Source organism: Gymnodraco acuticeps, unplaced genomic scaffold, assembly GCF_902827175.1.
Source record: "Gymnodraco acuticeps unplaced genomic scaffold, fGymAcu1.1, whole genome shotgun sequence".
In the NCBI taxonomy this organism is placed as follows: Eukaryota; Metazoa; Chordata; class Actinopteri; order Perciformes; family Bathydraconidae; genus Gymnodraco; species Gymnodraco acuticeps.
The window spans coordinates 38,321-64,905 of NW_022990305.1; the positions used below are offsets into that span (position 1 = coordinate 38,321).

The 26,585-nt window shown below is 39.0% G+C and overlaps 2 protein-coding genes across 7 annotated transcripts in view; one reads left to right on the forward strand and one right to left on the reverse strand.

The window, feature by feature from the left end:
- Window positions 1-18,548, reverse strand: part of LOC117550341 — a 28,262-nt gene extending 9,714 nt beyond the window's left edge. Inside the window, exons 1-7 of one of the 4 annotated variants that reach the window (XM_034222743.1) lie at window positions 9,720-10,136; window positions 9,459-9,610; window positions 8,850-9,221; window positions 8,576-8,647; window positions 2,746-3,120; window positions 2,427-2,510; window positions 2,084-2,313 (exon numbers count right to left, since the gene is read on the reverse strand). In XM_034222743.1, coding sequence (XP_034078634.1) covers window positions 2,177-2,313; window positions 2,427-2,510; window positions 2,746-3,120; window positions 8,576-8,647; window positions 8,850-9,221; window positions 9,459-9,513 — 1,095 coding nt within the window. In that variant the 5' untranslated portion in view covers window positions 9,514-9,610; window positions 9,720-10,136 and the 3' untranslated portion in view covers window positions 2,084-2,176. Of the gene's footprint in view, window positions 1-2,083; window positions 2,314-2,426; window positions 2,511-2,745; window positions 3,121-8,575; window positions 8,648-8,849; window positions 9,222-9,458; window positions 9,611-9,719; window positions 10,137-15,626; window positions 15,644-17,979 lie in introns of those variants that run through there. The other 3 variants (XM_034222741.1, XM_034222742.1, XM_034222740.1) reach the window with 3 other exon arrangements.
- Window positions 18,549-19,080: 532 nt separating this feature from the next.
- LOC117550344 (Fc receptor-like protein 5) lies at window positions 19,081-24,193 on the forward strand. 3 transcript variants are annotated; one of them, XM_034222748.1, is made up of 6 exons: window positions 19,081-19,201; window positions 20,134-20,391; window positions 21,230-21,469; window positions 21,708-21,824; window positions 22,503-22,574; window positions 24,047-24,193. In XM_034222748.1, the coding sequence occupies exons 1-6, from the start codon at window positions 19,171-19,173 to the stop codon at window positions 24,085-24,087; spliced, it is 759 nt and encodes a 252-aa protein (XP_034078639.1). In that variant the 5' UTR covers window positions 19,081-19,170; the 3' UTR covers window positions 24,088-24,193. The 3 variants fall into 3 exon arrangements, with proteins under 3 accessions (XP_034078639.1, XP_034078640.1, XP_034078641.1); XM_034222749.1 differs by having other exon boundaries at window positions 21,711-21,824; XM_034222750.1 differs by lacking the exon at window positions 21,708-21,824.
- The last annotated feature ends 2,392 nt before the right edge of the window (window positions 24,194-26,585 follow it).

Sequence of the window (26,585 nt, forward strand, 5' to 3'; positions counted from 1 at the left end):
GAAGCATGTCTTCACCATGAACAGAGTGCGGAACCTGCTTTTTCATTCACTAAATGCCTTCCGAATGGTTTTACAATCAGTCTGTATACAAGAAATACAAAACAGCAGAACAACACATCCTAAAAAAACAACATATTCACACTTTTACAGAATATAATCCGCTTCGATAGGACGGGACATCCGTTTCCTCTGGTTGTAAGTAAGACCGTAAAAAATAATAAATAACCTTAAAAAAACAGAATATTCTTCAAGTCTGGATTTGGCTTCATCACTGATTTACTAAATCAGGTCGCACCGTGAAAACTTAGACTTTATTTGATAGAAATGGGTTGCTAAGAATGAGTTAGAATAACATAACAGAATTATAACAGATTAAAGGTGGTTTTAAATCGTGTTTAGTCCATTTATCGGGTGTCCTCAATTAGACAACTCTTAGCCGATTCTTTCAATCATACAAACAAAAGTTACTCCAAATTTAAATCAACATTTGAAATGATTTCCATATAACGTTTGCTCTCCTTCTTGCTGCACATTAATACATGTAATAACAGCAACCAAATTCACATTTAAATTGTTCCTTTCTTTTTAAACATTCATAGCGTCACTTGAATGATGTACATTTAGTATCGTCTTAATCATTCACAATATTTTCGAATTGTCTCAACATAGATTACTGCTTTTGGAGGTGTGTTATGTTCGTTAATAAACACCAATCAAAAGGCAGAGATTTCAGCAAGCTATGTTTAACAGAAGCTAGCGTTGAATGCTAAACCCTACTTTAGAAGTACTTGGTGAGGTGCACCCTGGTTCAATTCAGTTTAAGTGCAAAACTTGTTAGACGAGGAAGTTTGAACCCACAATCATTCAGTGCAACAGGCATCTGTGGGACAATATAGTAAACAAACATGTATATTTGTAAAGGAACACTCCTTCAGGCAAGAAGAGGACGACGGACATAAAGGTTTGAGGGCAAAAGAAAATCTTCACAAATATCATTCCTTTTGTCAGTGGACTAAAGTTAAACACACTTAGAGCAGCGCTGCCATGAAGTCGATGTCCTCTAATGTAGTGACTGATCGTCTGTCCAGAGATTTAAAGTTCCTCTAACAGGATGTTCTTCTTCCCACATACCTGTCTTCTAGATTCCTTCTTCAAATCCACAATTTCACCAGGAGACTATGCTCCAATTCAAACACTGAGTAAGTGCATTGAACAAATCAATGACTGGATGTGTCAGAACTTTCTCCAATTAAAACAGACAAAACTGAGGTAATGGTTTTTGGAGCCAAGGCAGAACGTATAAAAGTTAGCGCTGAGCTTCAGTCTGCAATGTTCAAAACAACAGATAGAACCAGAAATCTAGGTGTAGTCATGGACTCTGACCTGAGTTTCAACAGTCACATTAAAACAGTTACTAAATCAGCCTACTATCACCTAAAGAATATATCTAGGATTAAAAGACTAATGTCACAGCAGGATCTGGAAAAACTTGTCCATGCTTTTATCTTCAGTAGACTCGACTACTGCAATGGTGTCTTCACAGGTCTCACTAAAACATCTATTAGGAAGCTGCAGCTGATTCAGAACGCCGCTGCTCGAATCCTCACTGACACTAAGAAAGTGGATCACATCACTCCTGTTCTGAAGTCTTTACACTGGCTTCCTGTGTGTCAAAGAATAGATTTCTAAATACTGCTGCTGGTTTATAAAGCACTGAATGGTTTAGGCCCAAAATACATTTTTGACTTCCTGCTAAATGATGAAGCATCCAGATCTCTCAGGTCTTCAGGGACTGGTCAGCTTTCTGTCCCCAGAGTCAGAACTAAACATGGAGAAGCAGCGTTCAGTTATTATGCTCCAAACATCTGGAACAAACTCCCAGAAACCTGCAGGTCCGCTGCAACTCTGACTACTTTCAAATCCAGCAAGAAGACTTTTCTTTTTGTCGCTGCTTTTAATTGAACTATTCATATCTTAAACTGCACTGTAACTTTTATCCATGTACTTTTTCTTTTAATGTTTATTTTATTAGCTTTTCTTTTTAATGACTGATTTTAAATGCCATCTTCTTAATCTCTTTCATTTTTTGTAAAGCACTTTGAATTGCCTTGTGTTGAAAAGTGCTATATAAATAAACTTGCCTTGTCTTTGAGCAGCGAAGCAGGAATTGGTTTCATCAAATGATACAACGTTTGGTTTCCTTCTCATGTACACATCGTTTTAAAAGGAAATGTGCAACTCCAAACCCAACAACTACCATGACGAGTACGATGCAGACGGAGAGAACCAGGGCCCACAGTGGAGGCTGACCAACTGATGTGGAGACAAGGAAAACAGAGAGATATTCAGTAACGGCTAAAACACAAAATCATTTTTTCATCATTTTGTTCCTTTTCGTTTATTTGAAGACTTAGTTTTTCCCTCACCTTTAACATCCGTCTCTTGGTTTGGATCTGGAGTTTGAGAATTCGTTTGTGTTTCTGTCGTCAACGTGCTGTTGGCTCTGGGTTCTAAACAAAACAAAAACATGTGTTATTATTTACAGAACAATATCAAAGTCAACTTTATGGTCAATCTTTCGCTTTGTGTGCAGACAGAGACATCGAAATACCGCTTCCCACAATCCCGAATACAATTATATATATCCTATACACACAATCAACAGACACATGTATATGTCTTTATATATATTAATAAGAAGAAACACAAATAGTTCAGCGCTAACATTACAAACAATCTTCTCACCAACAACGAGTCGTACGACCGCCTCCTTCACGCCGCCCTCTAACTTTGGGATGAAACATCGGTATTTTCCGGCGTCAGCGAGCGTCACGTTGCTGATCTTTAACGAGATGTTTCCGACCTTCAGCTCGTCCTCGAACAGCTCCGTCCTCCCGATGAACTCCTGCAGCTTCATGTCCACTTCCTCTCTCCTCCTCCGGTACACAAAGACGTAGTCGACGCGACTGAGGCGGTCCGAGGGGTCGGGCTTCAGGTCGGGAAGGGACCACTCCACCGTCAGATCCTCAACGTTGTAGTCGGGCGACACAGAACACGGGAGGATTACGTCATCGCCCACAGAGGCCTCGATTGGCTGTCCTGGTCCAATCAGATGACGCCCTGAAAAACACAGAGGGGAAATATAAACCTGTTGTGAAAATACTGAATGTCCTCCTCCAATGTGAGAGTCCACATGATAACAAAGGTATCCCAACTGTAGCTGTGTGCATGATGACTGCTTCCATTCTGGAGAGGATCACAGATACATGGATCCTGATGTTGAAGCTCAAGCCGGGGACCAGGGAGACTTTTATAACAAAACCTTAGGAATTGTATCGTTTTAAAAAATTCTGCTTTCTGGGGTTTTCCCTCTCCTGTAGTTTGTTACAGGTTTGTGTGCATGTAAATGGTCTGCAAAGGCTAAAACCCCGGAGTTAAGGAACATGGTGACATCACATTGCAACACTCGTGCTCCTATTGGCTAGCACTTCAACACATTGTACGTGACATCTCTCAGCGTCTGACCCATCACAATCCAAAACACAGAGGGGAACTATAAACCTTAAAAAATAGGAGTCAAGTCGTATTTTTGATTAACTATAATCTTTCTGCTAAATACAGCGGGGCAAGGATGAAGTATCTCTGGAGGCAGCATCTCCCTGGTCCAATGGGATTTCTCCATTGGATTTGTGCAGATAATGTTCATATTTAAGAAGCAGAACAAAAACATTTTCAAGTGGTTGATTTCTGGTCACAAAACTAAGATATAGCATGAGTTGAGTCTGGACTGTGTTTTGTTGGCATACTGCGAGGCTGTGGCTCAGTGGCTGATCTTCCCGCCAGTTTAACCGTCCTGCTTATCAGATAACATGTTGGACGGGCTCCAAAGGTTTAAGTTTGAAAATAAACACTACGTCAGGTCTAATTATTGTTAACACCCCCTCAGGGAAAGACATGATCTCTTGAGTCTTGAAATCAGTCTAGAATAGTCTAGACTGATTCTGCTGTGAGTCAGATATTGAATCAGCCTTCATTAAACAGTCCCTGTATGACCTGGAGATGAGTCAGATATTATTACAGCATGAGTACTTTTACTCTTTGTACTTTTTCATGAAGATACTTAAATACTTTTACTTCAGTACCACTCTCAATGAGTGAGGACTTTTACTTATTATAGGCTCTGGTATGTATTTACTGTTAGCATAATAACATAGAAATAAAATCACATCAACAAAATTCGGAGATATAATGAAAATATGACAACGTGATAAGTCTGCACGCACATACATATTTTTCCACGCGGGTCCCTTTAAAAGGAAAGAGGAGCGGTTAGAGTCGATAAGAGAAACTTAAAATGATATAACAAATTTACTTATAAAACATGTAACTGTCCGTTCCCCACTCACAGACGCTGTTTGACTCTTTGAGTTTAGCGATATATGTCGGTTTGTGTGGTTTTTAAAAGTGATCTTCTGACAGCCGTTTGAATGAATAACAAGCGAAACAACAAATGGAGCTTACCTTTATCCTCTGTGTGAGCTGCCGTGAAGCTCCAGAAAGCCAAAGAGAAGCCCAGCACGAAAACCCCGAAGTGAACCATAAAACCTCTCTGTTTAAAGTCTCAAAGTAGAAAGTAGCTCCACTTCCACTCAATGAATAAATGAATGAATGAAGCATGTGTTTCCACTACGTCTTTATATAGCGTCACTGCGTCCCTGCGTCACTGCTCCCCGCCCTGCAGGTTTCACTTGCTTTCCTTGGCCCAGTTCCAAACCGCTCCCTAATTATAATACAAAACAAAGGTGCTTTATTAGCATGGTAAACATACACGTTCATTCCATTCGCGTCATGGTTACAACTTCATGGTTACCTCATATTTGTTTTACTTAGGATCATATACCTCTAGTCTAGAAAACGGGTCCATTTTATTATAATAAATTATAAATATGTTGTATGGGACTGTTTCAAAAACTAAGGAGCTATAACATCAGAAGTATTTATTAACACTGTTGAGGGACCCTGGAGTTCACTCTGTAGGAGGGGGCGGGTTGGAATGGGGTTAGTGAGCCATGCTGAGAGCAGAACCTCCGGGTACTTTCACTCCCTACGTCATGGTCCCGCCCTTTTGGGGGGAAAGTCTATGGTGAAAAACCTAAACAATTCCCTGTCCTGTGGCTGGTGGAAAGTACAGATTATTTTCTGGGGTTTCGCTGATCATCACATCAAATAACTAATAATACTTTGACCTTTTTCTTTCTTCTAGAAGGAGACCAACTACGATGGTCACACAGCAACAATTAAACAATGTAATTTGAAATCAATGATCGGTTTCGTTAAATCAGGTTTCACTACAACAATAAACATGATACAAAAGTTATATTACAATCAATATTTTAAATCCTACCACAAAAAATCGAACAAAAGATGATTACAAATATATATATATATTAAGAATGAAAAAAAGATAAAATATACCTTTTTATTTAACAGTAAAAAGGAGAAAATATGAATATTACAATGTGATGTTTTATAATAAAGTTAATGCTGAAAATCAGATTATCCTCTCGCGAAGATAAACATTTCTGTAGTTCTTCTTTTCTATAAATGCAACACAACTACAGATAGAATGGAGGCTGTGACATATTTCACACATGTGAGGTGAGAGAGAAGCAGGAAGCTGCTGCCTCTCAATAACACTGTGACTGTATGATGAGAGTCAGCCAGTCAGCATGGAGCTCACCACACTGTGCACGGTGCTCGGTGAGTAGACTATATATCATTACAGTATCTATTCTATTTATTATCAGAGTGAGTGTCAAGGAATCTGCTTTGGAATTAAGCTGTACAAAAAGAGCAAATATAGAGCTATTTTAAACATCTACTTGTATAAAGTTAACAATTCAATTGAATATTTACAATAATATACACAAAATACAATATAATTAAAGGAATAATATGTACATTTTCGCCAATTCATGCATTTTACAAGCAGCGTAAAGTCGCTTGCACGATTGTATATATTTATTTCTTTGTCTTAAGTATGCATATTTGAATCTTGAATGACATCTACGTTAAGTGTTGTTATTTACTTTCTTATTTAAAAGTGATCCTCGCTTCATGAAACGTTCTGTTGCATCTTCACAGCGGAAACTAAAAGAGGGAATAATCTAACGAACAGCGACGTGCAGTCAGGGCAGTCAGGGGAGAGCCTCACCTGTCATACTCCAATGTAACGGAAAAACAACTAAAGAAAAACTAAATAGTAATAATAATAAAATGTCTCCACTGATCTGTGTTGTAAGTGTGATTTATGTTTGATTCCAATCGCTTTTTATAGTCAAAATCAGCAAATTTGCCGAGCTCCGCTACAACTACATGGGAGCGATGAGGAGTGAGGCAGGGACGAGCTCTGCCTCTCGTAAGCCCAAAGTAACTGGCTGGAGCGCGGGCACTAATTTAGCGCGGGCACTTATTTTGTGAGCGCGCTCAAGCCAGTTACTGTGGGGTGAGGTGAGGCACAGATGAGATCTGCCTCACCTCAGAATGCGTCACCTCACAGAAACTGGCTGGAAAGTGGGCCCTAAGCGCATGCCTGCACCATCTCACTGTATGTCACCAATGTAATGTTTGTAGATCCCTTTATTACATTTATCCTCGCCATCCATAGTCTCTAAATAACTTATTTCACGTATATATGATATTTAGGCCCGCTGGTCTCATCGTACAACGGCAATGAAAAAAGCACCAGGAGAGGCAGCCATAACCTCTGCCGCACTGAAGGGGGCGCACGTGAGCCCACAGGTCCTTGTTGCTACTGTTATTATACGCAGGGACGGTAGACCAGACGCAAACAACAAGCTAGACTTTTGAAACTAGAGGAAGATAAGGAGGACTTTTACAAAAAAGTAATAGAGATTGTTGTCCAGAAGGAGAGCATGGACTTCATCTTCAAGTCAAGGTGAGACCACAATTGTAATGAAAATGGGTTCTTACTAAGAAAGAACAATCCAATATTTAGATGTTGGGTATCCTTTTGTTGAACGGTCTGTTTGAAATGAATCGAAACATCAGACTAAAAAAGCTTTTGAAAATAACAGAATATTTCGATTAAGGTCAGAATATAATATTTGTAAATGTGACTCTGAAAGAGTCCGTGCCTCACCAGCCATGAACCTCACCGCACGTCACTGAGAATTAGCTTTGGTGTAAATGCTGCATTCAAAGACAGAAAGAAGAACACGTAACCAGAAATAATTAAAGACAATATTTACACAAACTATAATAATGTGGGAAACTGAATGCAGTAAAATATGACAATATACTGCATTAAAGTGGACAGTTGTGCTGCTTTCAAAGAGGTAGCATGATGTGCAGGATTTAAACATTTAAAACTGAGCATGATGTGTATTAACGTAATGCATAGTGTTATTATGGGGTGGATAAAAGTCAGTGTCACTTGTTGATGTGAGGTGCAACCTGATTTAACTTAGTTTCATTTAAGTGCAAAAACTTGTTAGACGAGGAAGTTTGAACCCACAATCATTCAGTGCAACAGGCATCTGTGGGACAATATAGTAAACAAACATGTATAATTGTAAAGGTACACTCCTTCAGGCAAGAAGAGGACGACGGACATAAAGGTTTGAGTGCAAAAGAAAATCTTCACAAATATCATTCCTTTTGTCAGTGGACTAAAGTTAAACACACTTAGAGCAGCGCTGCCATGAAGTCAATGTCCTCTAATGTAGTGACTGATCGTCTGTCCAGAGATTTAAAGTTCCTCTAACAGGATGTTCTTCTTTCCACAAACCTGTCTTCTAGATTCCTTCTTCAAATCCACTTTGAGCAGCGAAGCAGGAATTGGTTTCATCAAATGATACAACTTTGGTTTCCTTCTCACGTACACATCGTTTTAAAAGGAAGTGTGTAACTCCAAACCCAACAACTACCATGACGAGTACGATGCAGACGGAGAGAACCAGGGCCCGCAGTGGAGGCTGACCAACTGATGTGGAGACAAGGAAAACAGAGAGATATTCAGTACGTACACACACACACACACACACACACACACACACACACACACACACACACACACACACACACACACACACACACACACACACACACACACACACACACACACACACACACACACACACACACCACACACACACACACCACACACACACACACACACACACACACACACACACACACACACACACACACACACACACACACAACACACACACACACCACACACACACACACACACACCACACACCACACACCACACACACACACACAGTCGGCCCCTCGAGCCTCAAAGGGCGGACAGTGTAACAGCACACATCAGAGCACAGTGGGCTCATAGGGGGGGGGGGGCAGGAGCTCCAACAAGCCGTGTAGGACAGAGAGTGAATACACAGACTCTACAGAGATGCTGTGAGAAACCAATGTGAGTTTGGAACATTGAACAGTATAAATCTATTCTAGTCGACTCAACAATGGAGCTATGATCAGTAGAAATGGCCATGTCATGGGACCTTTAAGACTTAGTTATTTTCCTCACCTTTAACATCCGTCTCTTGGTTTGGATCTGGAGTTTGTAATTCTGTCTTCAATGTGCTGTTGGGTTTTGCTTCTACAAAAAACATATGTAATTATTTACGGAACAATATTCAGAAGAAGCAGCAAAAATAGTACAGCGGTACCATAACAAACATCTCAATGTCCCAGTGTGAAGTAGAGGCCAATCCGTCCCCGACTTCCTGTGTTTGGAGTCTCTGGTTCGTTCCAAACTCCCAACTTCAACTTAATAACAAATATTTGCAGAGCCGACTCACCAGTGACGTTGAGGGAGCATCTGTTCGAGTTACTCCCATCAGGTATGACGAGTATGTCACACTGATAAAATCCAGAGTCACTGGTCCTGAGTCTGGAGACATGAAGTGTGAGGCGTCCTTCTGTGAGGACGTCTTTGTCCCACTGGAGTCGTCCTGCAAACTGAGGATCCTGAGACTCTGGGGATTCAACTCCTTCATTTAGATGAAACAGGACTGAGGTTCGGTCCTCAGTATAAAGGTAACAGAAGGTAGAAATGGATCTGAGTGAAGTGTCTCTTCTGGTGCTGAAGGTCCACTCCAGGGTGATGTTCTGGTTCTCCTCTGCCTGATAGGACGTCTGAGTCACATTCACATATATAAAATGCTTCAGGGCTGGAAGCAAAGGAACACAAGAGCCGTGCATAACTTATAAAAAGGTTGATGTTTTATTTTTACAATAAATTAAGACTACTAGCGTTTGTACAAATACTAAAAGTGTTTCTTTGTTTAAGAAATGCAAATTAAATAAAAAATGTTGTTTCCTCTTATCCCTAAACCTCTTCCATAAACATGCAACTGTATAAACATTTTTGTATTTGGTCCGAGTGGGAAATAAAGGAGTAAACTAACCAGAGACACAGGAGGCGAGGAAGAGGAGCAGCAGGATGATGATCATCTTCTTCATGTGAGAGGACACTACCGAGGTGTCCCTGAGCAAGGCACCATCGCCCTACACTGCTTCCACGGGCGCCGTTCCAAATGGCAGCACACTGCTCCTAACACTAGGATGGGTCAAATGCAGAGAAACAATTTCCCCACGAGGGATTAATAAAAGTCCATCTTAACACTAACACACATCAGGGGTCAAATGTCACACATTACAAAACATACAGCAGCCTCATCTCTCATCTCTTCCTCCCAGTTTGTTGACGTCGTAGATCAGACCGCCATCTAACATCCGGGGGGGAGGAGGGGGCTTGGATGGAGGAACAATCTCATCGGATCCAAATATGGTCATTTCCTTTGTATCAGCAACCAATCGTGAAAGCACAAAGGGGTCTTAAACCAAGAAACAAAATCTCATTGGCTGGTGTAAATTTCTGACAACGTGATTCGTTCAGATGCGTCACGTGGTGTGCTAAAACACTTCCTGGTTAGCTTTCCGCTAGAAATTGAAATATCAAAATAGCAAAAGAACGGGGAAAAAAACATTCACAGAGAAGACGACAACAATTGTCACTTGCACGAAGCAAGGTTATACAAAACACAAATGACTCCGAACATGAAATACCTTCACGGAGTGCGTCGAGGCGCAAGCTGTCATCCAAAGAACAGGAGGGTTTAGCTAGCGCCTCACTGCAATCTTTAAAGGTCCTTTTCTCAAAATGAGTTTTTTCTCCTACTCTGAGTTCGAAATTTCAACTTCAGTAGCACTTACATACACCAAACCTTCCAGTTATATTCCTATCAATATTATGAAGGCTTTTACAGAAGGGTTTCTTCATATATCATTCATAGCCTGAATTATACAACATTGTATACCTAAAAACATGGCGAAAATGGATATTTTAGGGCTGTTGACAGTATTTTCTGATTTATGGAATGATAAAAAGAGATATCCAATATCCCTTCTGTAAAAGCCTTAGATACTAATATGACTACAAAATGAAACAAGAGTTTTGAATCTGGCTATATCCAAAGTTCAGATTTCGATTCCTGAAATGTGTTAAAATATGTGCATATTTAATGAGATAATGGATAATTTGCATATTTAAACATGCTATTTCAGAAAACTTGTAATACAAAAAACAATTGCCTTATTGTAAGTAATTAACTGGAGACATTTTTAGCTGATACTTTTAAGTTAAAAAAATTACCCTATTCACCTGGGGTGTCTCGCCTTAAAACATCAGCTGCAATTCAGGACATGAAGAAGGCAGTCTCTGCAGAGCATACAGGCTAATGGAGTTGCAGTTATTTCCAGTAGGGCTGTGCGATTATGGCAAAAATCATAATCACGATTATTTGGTCAATAATTGATATCACGATTATTTTGACGATTATTCATTGACCATTTATTGAACTTTAAAACAAATAATATTTTACCAATAAACAAGATCAACAAATGTGTTGGAGCACACTTCCAAAACCATACTAAACATATATTATTAATATGATAAATAAAAATAAATTAGACCAAAATAAATGAAATCAAACATGTTACAGTGCACTGTCACAACCTACTGAAAACTCCTTAACATATAGCCAACATGTTGGTAAAACATATTCAACATATTCCACTCAGTTAAACGTTGAAGGCTGGCCAACCGTCATGGTCCAGAAGTAACAGGAAATAAATGTTGAACTACAATTTAAGACCAAATAAAAATGTTTAGGCCACCATGGCAAAAGCTGGTAGGGCTGCTCATGTCATCTCTTAAAGATTGTTCGCAAGAAACACCAGCCTGTTTACATGGTCTGGTTTCAGAGATGAGCGCAGGCAGATGACGATATTGCCACCTGTACTGAAGACCCTCAGCCACGCCCCGACACATGGGGTGATGCCGGCCAATCACAAAGCTTTGATGCATTCAAGTGCATTATTCTGGCACAGGAAGATTATGTCACAGGCATGGGCGTCGCCTGGGGTAGGCATCCGGGGCTTTAGCCCCGGATACAAATTCTCCCTCAATAATATAATACATTAACCGTACTTTACCTAGAGGATGGCAGAATTGTAATTTCCCGTGTTCAGTGAATGCAACAGAGGCAACCACCAGACCAATCCGAGAGTTGCATGGAAATAAACGTGTTTTATTGGCTGACCTCTCCTCTGTGACAGTGTTTAAACTTTAAACTTTCAGCCGCGGACGCGGAGTTTCTGAAGATGGACATTAGACATTTTTTAAATAAAAAAGACAGCAATTCTCAAGTGGTGGCTCACACAACAACCCCAGAGCCACCACCTGAGCCAGGTGAACAAGATATGTAAATGTCAGTAAACTTACAAGTTATGTCAACATGTAAGCAAAGCATAAATTATAGCTACGTTGACGTTACTTTGAATCGCGGGGGTAAGCTAAACCGTTAGCAAGTAGCTATAGCTAGCCAGATATATTAAATAAACACTTTGTCATCAAATCTAAATGTTGTGTTTTTTAGCGTTACCTGGTGATTTCAAAGAAAGCTCTCTGGGAAATGTTGACTTACTGTCAGTGTTCGACATGAAGCTAGAAGCTACCTTACATTACACAGTTGATCCTGATTCCTGTCAGTTAAAGTGTTTAATAGTTAGCTTAGCTAAGCATCAACCTAGCACTGAAATATATATGGATGTTATGTGACAGTAATTCTGAGAAAAAGTCAGCTGAAACGGTGGCATAGTTGCCACTGCTTTACGTGTCAACAGCATGTTTGAACGTATTTGCAGCAGTAAATGTGGCTGTCTGGCCACTGACGTTGCCATAACAACACCTGAATTTAAATGTGCAACCTCTTTTTGTGACAGATTTTTGCATGAAATTATAATTCTTCTGATTGATATTCCTATTGACAGCTAGTTTCTATGTGTACATTATGAGATGGACAGCCAGCTAACAAGCTTTCAGATAAAAGCTAATCAAGTGGGGCTCCTGAAAGGGGGCAAGGGACACTATGCTCCCAAATATTAAGCCTTGACCCCCATCTTAAAATGGATATGATCACAAAATGATCTGCATTGTCGGAGGCCTTTTTTCCTCATTATCATGTCAAATTGTACAGCTTTCCTTAGTGTTGAATGCAGAAAGATGACTATATTAGAGTATCAAGTGAAAATGAATATATTAAAGTATGAAGTGAATATATTAAGTGAATTACTCAAACTGCATTTGTATAGGAATGATTATGTCCTATTGGCAGATAACTACTCTAACAGTGATATCTACAAGAGATGTACATTTAACTATTTTCAATTGGTTAGTATTACATTTTGTGACAGTGTGGTGACACTCATTTTAATGAAGACAAATTTGTGTATCTTGAAATTCATTTATTTGACAGAGCTGGAAACTGATTGACTTACATACTTGTTTGTGTTTACCCACAGTCATCACAGATGAGCCAAACAGAGTAGAGGATGAAGAAAGGAGAACAGGAGAAAGGGACACACAAGAAGGAGATACAACAGACAAGAATGACAATGGAGACAACAATGAACAGGAACACCAGAACAGACAAGAGTCAATGAGTAACATGACTGATTTAGGGACTGCAGATACAGGGCCAAGGCAAGTGAGACATCACGGCTTTCCATCCAGCATGTTTGGCCAGCAAAAGAGATCATTTCAACCGCAAACAGCAAGTGATGAGGGATTATTATTTCCTCCTTCCATCCCTTTTTTCTGTTTAATCTGATTACTAACAACTTCTAATCATTTGACATAGTTTATGATTTAATTGGAAAATAAAGTGTTTTTAAATAATAAACCCGTTTCTGATTCTGATTCTTTGATTTTTGTTGACATATGGGTGTTGAGAGATGTATCCATATCTCTTAATGTTGCTCTCAAAGTGCACAAGATTGATGCTTTTAACTTCAACATTTAAAAAAATTCTTCCCCCTGGACTCCAGAGGAGGTGAGTTCCCTCAAAATAGCACTTTATCTCTGCTTATGTAACTCCGGTGTAGTGTTCCCTCGGCAACAGATCACTCAGAGCTGGTGATTACTTTCCTGCATTTCAATGGACAGCATAAAAGGACACGTGAGCTGGGTTCTGGTGCTCAGATTAGCTATTGATGATCACGTTGATAAATCATATAAAACCAATCACACAAAAACATGTTGCTGTGACTGTGAGCATTAAACAATTAACATTAAACTAAACAAACACAACAGTACGTTATTGTCCTTATAAAATAAAAACATACATTTTGTCCCCCGAGATAATACAGGCACCTTACCCTCAAGAGATCCTCACGTGCTATGAGAATCTCCCACAGTCCATTGCCGTAACAAAGCTAATGCAGATACACGTTTGTGACACCAGATGGCGCAATTATGTATGTGCGTGTGGGGAGTCTTGCAGTAGAAAATTCGACTGTAGCGCCGCCACTGTGGGCTAAGCCCCGAATGTTTCCAGGTCCAGGCAACGCCCCTGGTCACAGGACATTAACGATAAAACAGAATATTGTTGTTCTATTTTTAGACACATCTCGCGATCGACTGGTTGGGCACCCCTGGGCTAGACCATAGGTCCGTTGTGGTGGCAAAGTAGTCAGCTGAAGCCACATCTCTCTCAACTTCCCCACGGCATTTGTCACATAATACCTGCTGAAATAATACCGAGACGGAATCGCGTAACGCTTGTCCAACGTGTTGACAAGTTGCTTAAAGCCCTGGTTGCTAACGGTGCTAACTGGGCACATATCTTTAGCGATGTGAAATGTAATGGCACCTGTAATATCTCTGTGTCTCTGCGAGCTCGTCGCGTAGGCCGTTGCTCTGTACAATGCGTCCTGAATCGATGACTGTGATGATGTGGTGGATGAAGTCGAGCGGGCATCTGATTTTTGTTGTATTACTGCCCGGTCGTATTGCACTTTGTGGTTGTATTTCAGATGATTAAAGAGATTGGTTGTGTTAGCGTGTGGTGCCAACACAACCTGGTAACAAATCCTGCACTGTAGGCCTACTTTGTTTTGCTCCACGTCGGACTCCTGAAAGCCAAAGTACTTCCAAATAGTGGAAATAGTTGTTCCCTTCTTTTTAACGAGTTTCTGCTTTTGTTCTGACATCTGCGCTTGCGCTGAACACTCACAACACATATCACTCCTACGTGGCCGAGTGGGCTTTTAGGGAGGGGTGAAGCACACCCAGCAAAATAATCGTATTTTGTCAATTATGCTGTTTTCATAATCGTCGCAAGCCATAATCGTAATCGCGATTAAAATACGATTAATTGCACAGCCCTAATTTCCAGCATTCTTTATTTAACATTCATTCAAGTATGTTATGCCTTTTATCTGCAAATGTACAGGAGGAAGAGAGATACACTGTCTGTCTAGTTGGCTTACATAACAGTTAAAGTTTACAGCCTAAAACACATGGAGCATTTTTCCCCCTTTTATTCATTTTTATGTCTATTTGCACATTTCATGGTGACGCTCAGCCTCTCTCCTTAAGGCAAGGCAAGGCAAGTTTATTTATACAGCACCTTTCAACACAAGGCAATTCAAGGTGCTTTACAAAAATGAAAGACATTCAGACAAAGGCATTTAAAAACAGTAAAAGATAATGAAAGAAACATCAAAAGAAAAAAATACATGAATAAAAAGTACATGAATAAAAAGTAAACTTTTACTCCTAACAGTCATCATCATGGTGACGCTCAGCCTCTCCCCTTAACCCCTAACAGTCATCATCATGTCAACCACAACACAGAGAAATACTGATAGGAATGTGTGTGTAGTTGTTGACACATTGCTGACAGAGGGAACTACAATACAGATTTAAGAAATATCAGTTTTTGAGCATGTCATAAGCATGTTTTGTCTTGACTATATTACAACTATATTATAATAAAATAATATATTTATATTATTGAATTGATGATTATTATTATTATTAGTAGAAGTAGTTTATTTGCATTAATTATATTTTAATCTTTTTGAGGCTAGTATTTGGCAGGAAATGCAGACGTACCTGTAAACGCATACTGAACGACATACATGCACATTTACCATTTACCTCACTGTATAAAAGAGTAACTGTGTTGATAATAATAATAAACAGGAATTATATTTGCAAAGTAGCCTACTTTGTTTCCAAAAACAACTGTCGGTTGGGGGGGGGGGGGCCTCATCTCACAATGTCGCTTGGGGCCCCAAGTTGGCCAGGGGCGTCCCTGTGTAGAAGAGACATGGAGAAGAGGGACACATGTTGATGTAGAAGAGACATGGAGAAGAGGGGACACTTGTTGATGTAGAAGAGACGTGAAGACGAGGGGACACATGTTGATGTAGAAGAGACATGAAGAAGAGGGGACACATGTTGATGTAGAAGAGACGTGAAGACGAGGGGACACATGTTGATGTAGAAGAGACATGAAGAAGAGGGGACACATGTTGATGTAGAAGAGACATGGAGAAGAGGGGACACATGTTGATGTAGAAGAGACATGAAGAAGAGGGGACACATGTTGATGTAGAAGAGACATGAAGAAGAGGGGACACATGTTGATGAAGAAGAGACATGAAGAAGAGGGGACACATGTTGATGTAGAAGAGACGTGAAGAAGAGGGGACATATGTTGATGTAGAAGAGACATGAAGAAGAGGGGACACATGTTGATGTAGAAGAGACATGGAGAAGAGGGGACACATGTTGATGTAGAAGAGACATGAAGAAGAGGGGACACATGTTGATGTAGAAGAGACATGAAGAAGAGGGGACACATGTTGATGTAGAAGAGACATGAAGAAGAGGGGACACATGTTGATGTAGAAGAGACATGAAGAAGAGGGGACACATGTTGATGTAGAAGAGACATGAAGAAGAGGGGACACATGTTGATGAAGAAGAGACATGAAGAAGAGGGGACACATGTTGATGTAGAAGAGACATGGAGAAGAGGGGACACATGTTTGATGTAGAAGAGACATGAAGAAGAGGGGACACATGTTGATGTAGAAGAGACATGAAGAAGAGGGGACATAGTTGATGTAGAAGAGACATGAAGAAGAGGGGACACATGTTGATGTAGAAGAGACATGGAGAAGAGGGGACACATGTTGATGTAGAAGAGACATGAAGAAGAGGGGACACATGTTGATGTAGAAGAGACATGAAGAAGAGGGGACACATGTTGATGTAGAAGAGACATGAAGAAGAGGGGACACATGTTGATGTAGAAGAGACATGAAGAAGAGGGGACACATGTTGATGTAGAAGAGACATGAAGAAGAGGGGACACATGTTGATGTATAAGTGACATGAAGAAGAGGGGACACATGTTGATGTAGAAGAGACATGAAGAAGAGGGGACACATGTTGATGTAGAAGAGACATGAAGAAGAGGGGACACATGTTGATGTAGAAGAGACATGGAGAAGAGGGGACACATGTTGATGTAGAAGACATGAGAAAGTGGATTTTGAATAATAGGTGACCTTTAACTAACCCTAACATGTTGGACGGGCTTCAAAGATTTAAATTTGAAAAAAAACTCTACATTCAATCTGTGTCTAATTATTGTTTACATACACCCCCTCAGAAAAAGAAATGATCTATATATTGATTGTTGTGTTTCATCTTAATGTGTGCAAATGTGTCTGTTGATTGTGTGTATATATATATATATATATATTTAACAAAATATAAATATACAAAAATGTAAACAAATATATATAGGATATACATATTTGACTTTTGGTTGATTTCTGGTCACAAAACTAAGATATAGCATGAGTTGAGTCTGGACTGTGTTTTGTTGGCATACTGTGAGGCTGTGGCTCAGTGGCTGATCTTCCCGCCAGTTTAACCGTCCTGCTTATCAGATAACATGTTGGACGGGCTCCAAAGTTTGAAAATAAACACTACGTCAGGTCTGGGTCTAATTATTGTTAACACCCCCTCAAGGAAAGACATGATCTCTTGAGTCTTGAAATCAGTCTAGAATAAATAGTCTATGATGATGCTTTTAGGTACATTAAACCGGTAACAATAAGTTTTGCCATGAGTACTTTTACTCTTTATACTTTTTCCTGAAGATACTTAAATACTTTTACTTCAGTACCACTCCCAATGAGTGAGTACTTTTACTTATTCTAGATTTTGGTATGTATTTACTGTTAGCATAATAACATAGAAATAAAATCACATCAACAAAATTCGGAGATATAATGAAAATATGACAACGTGATAAGTCTGCACGCACATACATATTTTTCCACGCGGGTCCCTTTAAAAGGAAAGAGGAGCGGTTAGAGTCGATAAGAGAAACTTTAAATGATATAACAAATTAACTTATAAAACATGTAACTGTCCGTTCCCCACTCACAGACGCTGTTTGACCGGAGTTTAGCGATATATGTCGGTTTGTGTGGTTTTTAAAAGTTATCTTCTGACAGCCGTTTGAATGAATAACAAGCGAAACAATAAATGGAGCTTACCTTTATCCTCTCTGTGAGCTGCCGCGAAGCTCCAGAAAGCCAAAGAGAAGCCCAGCACGAAAACCCCGAAGTGAACCATAAAACCTCTCTGTTTAAAGTCTCAAAGTAGAACGTAGCTCCACTTCCTCTCAATGAATGAATGAATGAATGAAGCATGTGTTTCCACTACGTCTTTATATCAGCGTCACTGCTCCCCCGCCCTGCAGGTTTCACTTGCTTTCCTTGGCCCAGTTCCAAACCGCTCCCTAATTATAATACAAAACAAAGGTGCTTTATTAGCATGGTAAACATACACGTTCATTCCATTCGCGTCATGGTTACAACTTCATGGTTACCTCATATTTGTTTTACTTAGGATCATATACCTCTAGTCTAGAAAACGGGTCCATTTTATTATAATAAATTATAAATATGTTGTATGGGACTGTTTCAAAAACTAAGGAGCTATAACATCAGAAGTATTTATTAACACTGTTGAGGGACCCTGGAGTTCACTCTGTAGGAGGGGGCGGGTTGGAATGGGGTTAGTGAGCCATGCTGAGAGCAGAACCTCCGGGTACTTTCACTCCCTACGTCATGGTCCCGCCCTTTTGGGGGGAAAGTCTATGGTGAAAAACCTAAACAATTCCCTGTCCTGTGGCTGGTGGGAAATACAGTCTTTTCTGGGGTTTCGCTGATCATCACATCAAATAACTAATAATACTTTGACCTTTTTCTTTCTTCTAGAAGGAGACCAACTACGATGGTCACACAGCAACAATTAAACAATGTAATTTGAAATCAATGATCGGTTTCGTTAAATCAGGTTTCACTACAACAATAAACATGATACAAAAAGTTATATTACAATCAATATCTTAAATCCTACCACAAAAAATCGAACAAAAGATTATTACAAATATATATATATTAAGAATGAAAAAAAGATAAAATATACCTTTTTATTTAACAGTAAAAATGAGAAAATATGAATATTACAATGTGATGTTTTATAATAAAGTTAATGCTGAAAATCAGATTATCCTCTCGCGAAGATAAACATTTCTGTAGTTCTTCTTTTCTATAAATGCAACACAACTACAGATAGAATGGAGGCTGTGACATATTTCACACATGTGAGGTGAGAGAGAAGCAGGAAGCTGCTGCCTCTCAATAATACTGTGACTGTATGATGAGAGTCAGCCAGTCAGCATGGAGCTCACCACACTGTGCACGGTGCTCGGTGAGTAGACTATATATCATTACAGTATCTATTCTATTTATTATCAGAGTGAGTGTCAAGGAATCTGCTTTGGAATTAAGCTGTACAAAAAGAGCAAATATAGAGCTATTTTAAACATCTACTTGTATAAAGTCAAAACAATTCAATTGAATATTTTCAATAAATACACAAAACACATACGACAAATAACTAAATTCATGCATTTTACAAGCAGCGTAAAGTCGCTTGCATGACTGTATATATTTATTTCTTTGTCTTAAGTATGCATATTTGAATCTTGAATGACATCTACGTTAAGTGTTGTTATTTACTTTCTTATTTAAAAGTGATCCTCGCTTCATGAAACGTTCTGTTGCATCTTCACAGCGGAAACTAAAAGAGGGAATAATCTAACGAATAATACTCAAAATGATCAGCAATCAACAGAAATGCTTTTATCCAATAAAGGTGAATCATCCTCATCTTTACGCAGCTCTATCTCACTGTAGCTTTGATAAACTACTTTTCACACTTTCCTCATGTGGTTCCATATGTTTGCATCACCTTAAAAGCAGAGATGTGTAGACGCAGCTCTGTCTTCAAAACGATTATCTTGTTGTGGTTTCAGGCCAACATGAAAGCAGCTAAATGCAATGTAATCTGAAGCTGCAGATCTGGCTGATTTCAGACCGAGAGGGAATTGTGTTGTAATAAATAGAGAATGTACTAAACACAATTATCTTCACATTGACCCTGACAGTGAACGCAGCTAAGAGGTTTGTTTCTGATCACATTGACGCCTCGCTTATTGCTCGAATAAGATCCGTTGTGAAACAAAAAGAAAGACCTTGTGAGGACGGTTATCGAACGTCTACACATTTAGTTTTTCTGCAAAACAGTTTTCTGGTGAGGTGCAATTACAATTTTCAAATGTATTTTTTCTTTCCTTGCAGCCACTCTGAGAGTCCAGCCCAACAAGTCCCAGTTCTTTAATTACGAGTCTGTCTCTTTTAGCTGTGAGGGAAACTCTTCTGAGTGGAAAGTGAAGAGGAACACATCTAGAAACACAAATGAAGAGTGTTCGAATTACTCAGACAGAAAAAACCCCAACCACTGTGTTATTGGGGACCTTTACAGCCTTGACTCTGGGGTTTACTGGTGTGAGTCTGAGGCAGGAAGGTGCAGCAACAGCGTCAACATCACTGTGTCCGGTGGGTTTCAACAACAACAGTTTGAACATGCTAATTCAACAGCATTGGTGGAACGTTCAAGTGCTGCTAACAAGCTGTTTCTGTGGTTTTCTGACATGCAACTTATTGTTATAGCAGGGTTTGCTTTAAGGTGGAGCTACCTTGTGATGGACAAGTTGCTTACACAGTGTTGAACATGTTTTTGTCTTAAAACTTTAACATTTTCAATTCATAAAAGTTAATTGTAAGATTTGTCTTCAGCGTTCAGTTGTAGTTCTGTTTTCGCCCTCTCGTGTACCTTCTGGTTCCGAAATAACAACGATGGCAACGGCTAAAAACCATGATGCTGATGGCCAAAGACAGAGACGGCCAAAACCCATTTCAACCAATATAGGGACTCCCAAATGGCAAAGGCCAAAAACTAGGATAGCAACAGCAAAAAAACATTCGGCGACAGCCAATAGGCGCCAAAAACAAAGATTATGAGGTCCACAAACGTCAAAAACCATGATGGCCGAAACCATGATGTTGACGACCAAAAACAACCACAAAACCGAGAAGGCCAAAAATGATTGAAATCCAAGGTGTGGACACCCAATGGGGATGGCCAAAGACCAACAATGGGGATGGCCAAAGACAAAGAAGGCAACAGCCAAAAGCAGTTAAAAACAAAGATTATGATGGTCAAAAAACACTTGAAAACTTGGAAATGCCCAAACCGCCAATCTGGATGCTTTAAACCAGAATCCACAAACCAACAGGTGATGCCACAGTGGCTAAATCCATTAAACAATCTTTGGATAGGACACTGAACTTCTAGTTTTTCTTGTTTGGTTACTTCACATGTTTCTGTCTTCAGGTGGCTCTGTGATCCTGGAGAGTCCTGCTGTTCCTGTGATGGAGGGAGAATCTGTGACCCTGATCTGCAGAAACCAGACATCTACCCTCTCAGCTGACTTCTATAAAGATGGCCGCCTCACCAGTAGCAGCTCTTCAGGAAACATCACCATCCACAGGGTTTCTAAATCTGATGAAGGACTCTACAAGTGTATCATCTCTGATGGTGGACAATCACCAGACAGTTGGCTGGCTGTCAGAGGTGAGATCAGCCTTAAAGGTCCAGAAAACATCTTCTACTATCTCTGATCCCCTCATTTCAATCCACTCCAAATTATAATGTGCTTGTCCTTGGCCTGTGATACACCTTTACACAAAATGTCAGGGATATCGGGCCAGTAATTATTCTGTTATCCTGCTAAACATTTATTGTAAAGCACTCGGAAATGGTGTATACTTTCAGTTTCTGCATGAGGCCAACCTGTGGTATTTCTGTTTAGCAGCAGTGCATCAGGAGTCGCCTGCCCCCCCCCTTGTTCTGGTTTTACTTCCTGTGTTTGGTGTGTGTCTCGCGCTGGGCTCTCTGATGCTGCTCGGCCTCTGGAGGAACCACAAAGGTCGGCCTGCATCTCCAGAAAATAACATTATGCATTCTTCCGTTTCAGCTTTACTTTGATATGAGGAGGTTGCACAAAAACTTTACTGCGGGGAAACTCCTTAACGTGGTTATGAAGTAAATACATCAAAAAAAAAGTATTAACTGTCTCTACTTTAAAGAGTCCTCTCCTGCTGATGTTCAGGTGTATATCAGTATGTAGTGTCTCTACTTTAAAGAGTCCTCTCCTGCTGATGTTCAGGTGTATATCAGTATGTAGTGTCTCTACTTTAAAGAGTCCTCTCCTGCTGATGTTCAGGTGTATATCAGTATGTAGTGTCTCTACTTTAAAGAGTCCCCTCCTGCTGATGTTCAGGTGTATATCAGTATGTAGTGTCTCTACTTTAAAGAGTCCTCTCCTGCTGATGTTCAGGTGTATATCAGTATGTAGTGTCTCTACTTTAAAGAGTCCTCTCCTGCTGATGTTCAGGTGTATATCAGTATGTAGTGTCCCTACTTTAAAGAGTCCTCTCCTGCTGATGTTCAGGTGTATATCAGTATGTAGTGTCTCTACTTTAAAGAGTCCTCTCCTGCTGATGTTCACGTATAATGTGTTGGCGCGCTAGCCAATAGAAGCATGAGTGTTACATAGTGATGTCACTGCAAGTTAAAAGTTAAATTCAGCTTGTTTGTGTTACAGGTGAAGATGAAGCAGATGTTAATTACACCAATGTTACCGTCACACAGGAAGGGCTGCCAATCAGGATCAGAGGTATTCTACTTTTAACTTCCCTATATTTATTTTAAATCTTACATCTACCTATCGTACAGATACAGATAAAGTGGTAATGTAGTATGTTTAACATGAAACCCGAGCACACCTGAAACAACGATACAGAATATCATTTTTTAGTTATTTCTGGGATAACATATTTGAAAACCCTCACATTTTGAAGATTTGCTGCTTTTTCTTTCCATTTTTTTTATTAAAACAGAATATATGTAGTTTTTACTCTTATTACATTTAGGACACTTGTTGAATACTTTAAATGAAGTGCCAATAAGAGTATTTTCCAGTGTATAGTATTAGTACTATTACTGAAATAAATGATCTAACTGTTCCTACACTATTGACATAATAATTACATCATGAAACAGAGCATAATATCACGTGATAGAAACGGCTCTCTGTTTCGCTTGTCTGTCGTTTTAAGAAGAAGCCCCGCCCCCTCACAGTTTCCTACGCTCCTATTGGTTCACACTTGGATATCACTATGGTAACAGTAATGCAAAACAGTTGGCGGGAAACCAAAGTCCCACCGTTACTATCATGAACTCAATGAACTACAATAACCAAGGTTACTTGGTGCTTTCTGTTTTTGTATGGATTAGAGTTGAGACATGATACAAACATGTAGATACAACATGGAAACATACGTGTAAATATCATGACTTTAAAACAAACCTTGTTTAATGTGTTAAAGTGGGACACTGCAAGTGAATATACACAATGCAACTTCTAGATATCACCATAAACCCCCCCACTTCATTACTGACATTAACACAATATTTTTTCTTCCATAATAAGACATGCTACAGATACAGTTTTATGATACGTTAAGTTTAAATATGCAAATGAGGCATTACTTCATTAAATATGGCTAATGTTCATATATTTCCAGTAATGTAAACGTTGGTTAAAGCCAAAATTCATATTGTATTTTGTATTTAATAATGTAGTTTAATAGCTTTTAAATTATTATTTCTTTTAATATATATTTAATTATATATTTTTAAAATTGTTTTATAATTGATTTTGATTTAACTCTCTTTTTTATTATACTTTTTTTTGTACTTCTTTTAAAAAAATGTATCATTATTTATTTGTAAGTTATAGTAGATAAAAGCAGCCTTTCCCTGCACTAATTTTAAATCTTACGTGATTTAATGCACATGAAAAGTTTCAAAGTAGTGGAAAAATCTCTCATTTCCTCTTTTAAACCAAACCGATACCTCTTTTCTTTTAGTCGACCAAAAGGGGAACCCCCCCCCCCCCCCCTCTCTGTTTCCTGTTAGCGTGAAAGTATTATGTTTAAATTAAGTTTCAAACTGTTTATTATTATATAAAATAAATGTAAAGTTAAAAATCTTCTGAAAGGCCTCGAGGTGCAGGGAACTAGTGTTTCTATTATTGTGTCCACCTAATGACAGCTGTTCAATAGTCTTTATGTGTTTCCTGCTTAGATGCTGACACGGCATCCACCTACTCCACAGTGAGAACCTGACAGGAACTACAGCTGCAGCCATTTGAAGATAATTATTGTAAAGACATGTTGTAAAAAAAAACCCTGTTAACTTTGTTTGTTTGTCAAATATATTTTAAGTCGATGTGATTTCTTTGTCTTCTTACATCCTGGGATCATTTTAACATGTTATTCTTTAGAGTTTTGTATTAATTTGAAACTAGAAATGAAATAAATGTAAAACAACCTGAATTTTTTTAATACATTTATTTATTTGTTTATTCCACTCATGGCAGTTATTTTAAAACACAACATGTTCACTTATACTTGTTGTTTTTGTTATGGTGGAAAGGAGCAGGGAGAAGAACATCGTATTTGACCTGCCCCTTCTTAAATACCAACAAAAGGTGCGACATTAGTTACAAAATAACCTAAAAGAGAAGCAAAAGTAGAGAAAAGTCGATATGCAAATACAAGATTCAAACATCAGAAAAAAGGGGCATGGTAACCACAAAGAGAACAAAATGACCAAAAAGGGCCAAAAGCATACCTAGAGACAAAAAATGACTGAAGAAATGCAAAATAAACAGAAACATCAACAGCAGCAAAATGCATCACGGATAACATTGTTATCCGTTTCTGTCGGCTGGTTCTCACAACTTTTAGAATTGAATCATCAAGTTGTCTATTTTTAGCAACTTAATACATTTTTGTTTCCTTTTATAGCTGACGAACACGTGTTTCCTCATTCCTCTTTCACTGCTTGATGGACGTCATCCAGAGAATTCCTTCCAGCACACACCTTAGCACCGAAGACGATAAATACTAAGGATAAAACTGGGATAAATATGTATTTATAGCTCCAGGATACACAATATGTGTCAACAACAGTTACAATACAGTAAATAGATGTACCGTCACTTCCTGTCAGCTGCATTTCAAACATTACATTTGTGATGTTTGAAAGTCCATTAAAAAATACCCCAAAACTCTGATTAGGGTTAGGGTTCAAGTCCCGGAAAAACCAAGTACTACCGAGGTGTCCCTGAGCAAGGCAGCGATCCCCCACTGTTCCTAACACTAGGAATGGATCAAATGTAGAATGTACATTTCCCCTCTACCATTAAGGGTTCCTTCTTCTTCTGATTAAACCTGTTTCTCTTGTTGTTTTACATGAACCCATTGGGAAACCACGTGTAGAACACTGACACCTACTGGCCAGTTATTGGTATTACAGTCTCTTAGAATACATATACAAAATATGCATAATTAATATATATATTAAAGCAATGAAATGAAATACAACTAAATAAAATACGTGAAATATAAAATGAGTGCATAAGGTAATATCCTAATGAATATTTAAAAAAATGTCTATTAAGTTTTCTATTAACATACAGTGTTATTGCACATCAGTGGTATTCCAGTGTGCTCTGTCAGTAAACTAAAATATAATAATTAAAACGTTTCGTCATTCAGAAGTCATTCAGCCCAATTTGTAAAAAAAAAAGTAGCATTGTGCAAATGTTCATAACAAATAAGTGTATGTTGATGTAATACATAGTGTCAATGGGAGGGGGGAATATTGACAGTGTTTTCTGATCCAAGTCCTGGATCAAACCGGACTGAAGTTTTTCCCTGAGAAGGAATCTGTCGCTGCTGTAAGGAGACAAAACAAAACTTTAAAAAGAAAATGAAAACTCAACAATACTTTGTATGATCTTCTGTCCCCTGAAAAGCTGCTGAATTCAACATAATAACAACGTTTTACCGAGGTAACTCACCAGTGACGTTGAGCCAGCATCCTGCAGCGTTCCTCCCATCAGGAGTGAGCATGTCACAGTGAATTGCATTATGTAGTAAGCCTCAAACAGAGCATTTACATATTAAATACTGCAAAAAGCATAATACTTGTTACCAATCCAGACTTATTTTGTAAAACTCATTATTGTTTGTGCTTAACATAAATGTATTACATCAAAATTAATTTCCTGATAAATCACTACCTGATGAGCCCCTCTGTCTCTTGTTTCATTATGCTCCGATGGTTCATTCAAAAAGGTGGTTTCAGACACAATTTCAATTGTCCCTGGGGCTTGAATAACTGGGCTCCAGGGACATCGTACGTCATTGTTGTTTCTTTTCCTACAAAGACATTTGGTGAGCCGCGGTTTGAAGACAGCGGCAGAGAGAGACAGTAGAGTTAGTGTAACTGCCAGTCCAACGTAGATCAAGATGTCTCTCCATCTCTCTGGTTGTGGACTCTCTGGTTGTGGACTCTCTGGTTGTGGACTCTCTGTTGGTCTCTGAGTTTGGATCTCAGCAGCAGCTGTAGAAAAGACACAGTTAGTAACATCATGTTGACAGATCTACTAGAGTCTGCACATTAAAGAAGTGAAGTTTGAAAGTAAATACAGCTCTAATACTGAGGCTACTCACCAGTGACATTGAGCCAGCATCTCCTATATGTTTAAATATAATCATATACACACATACAGGTCATTTGCACTATGCTTACATTTGTGTTGTACTAAAAGTAC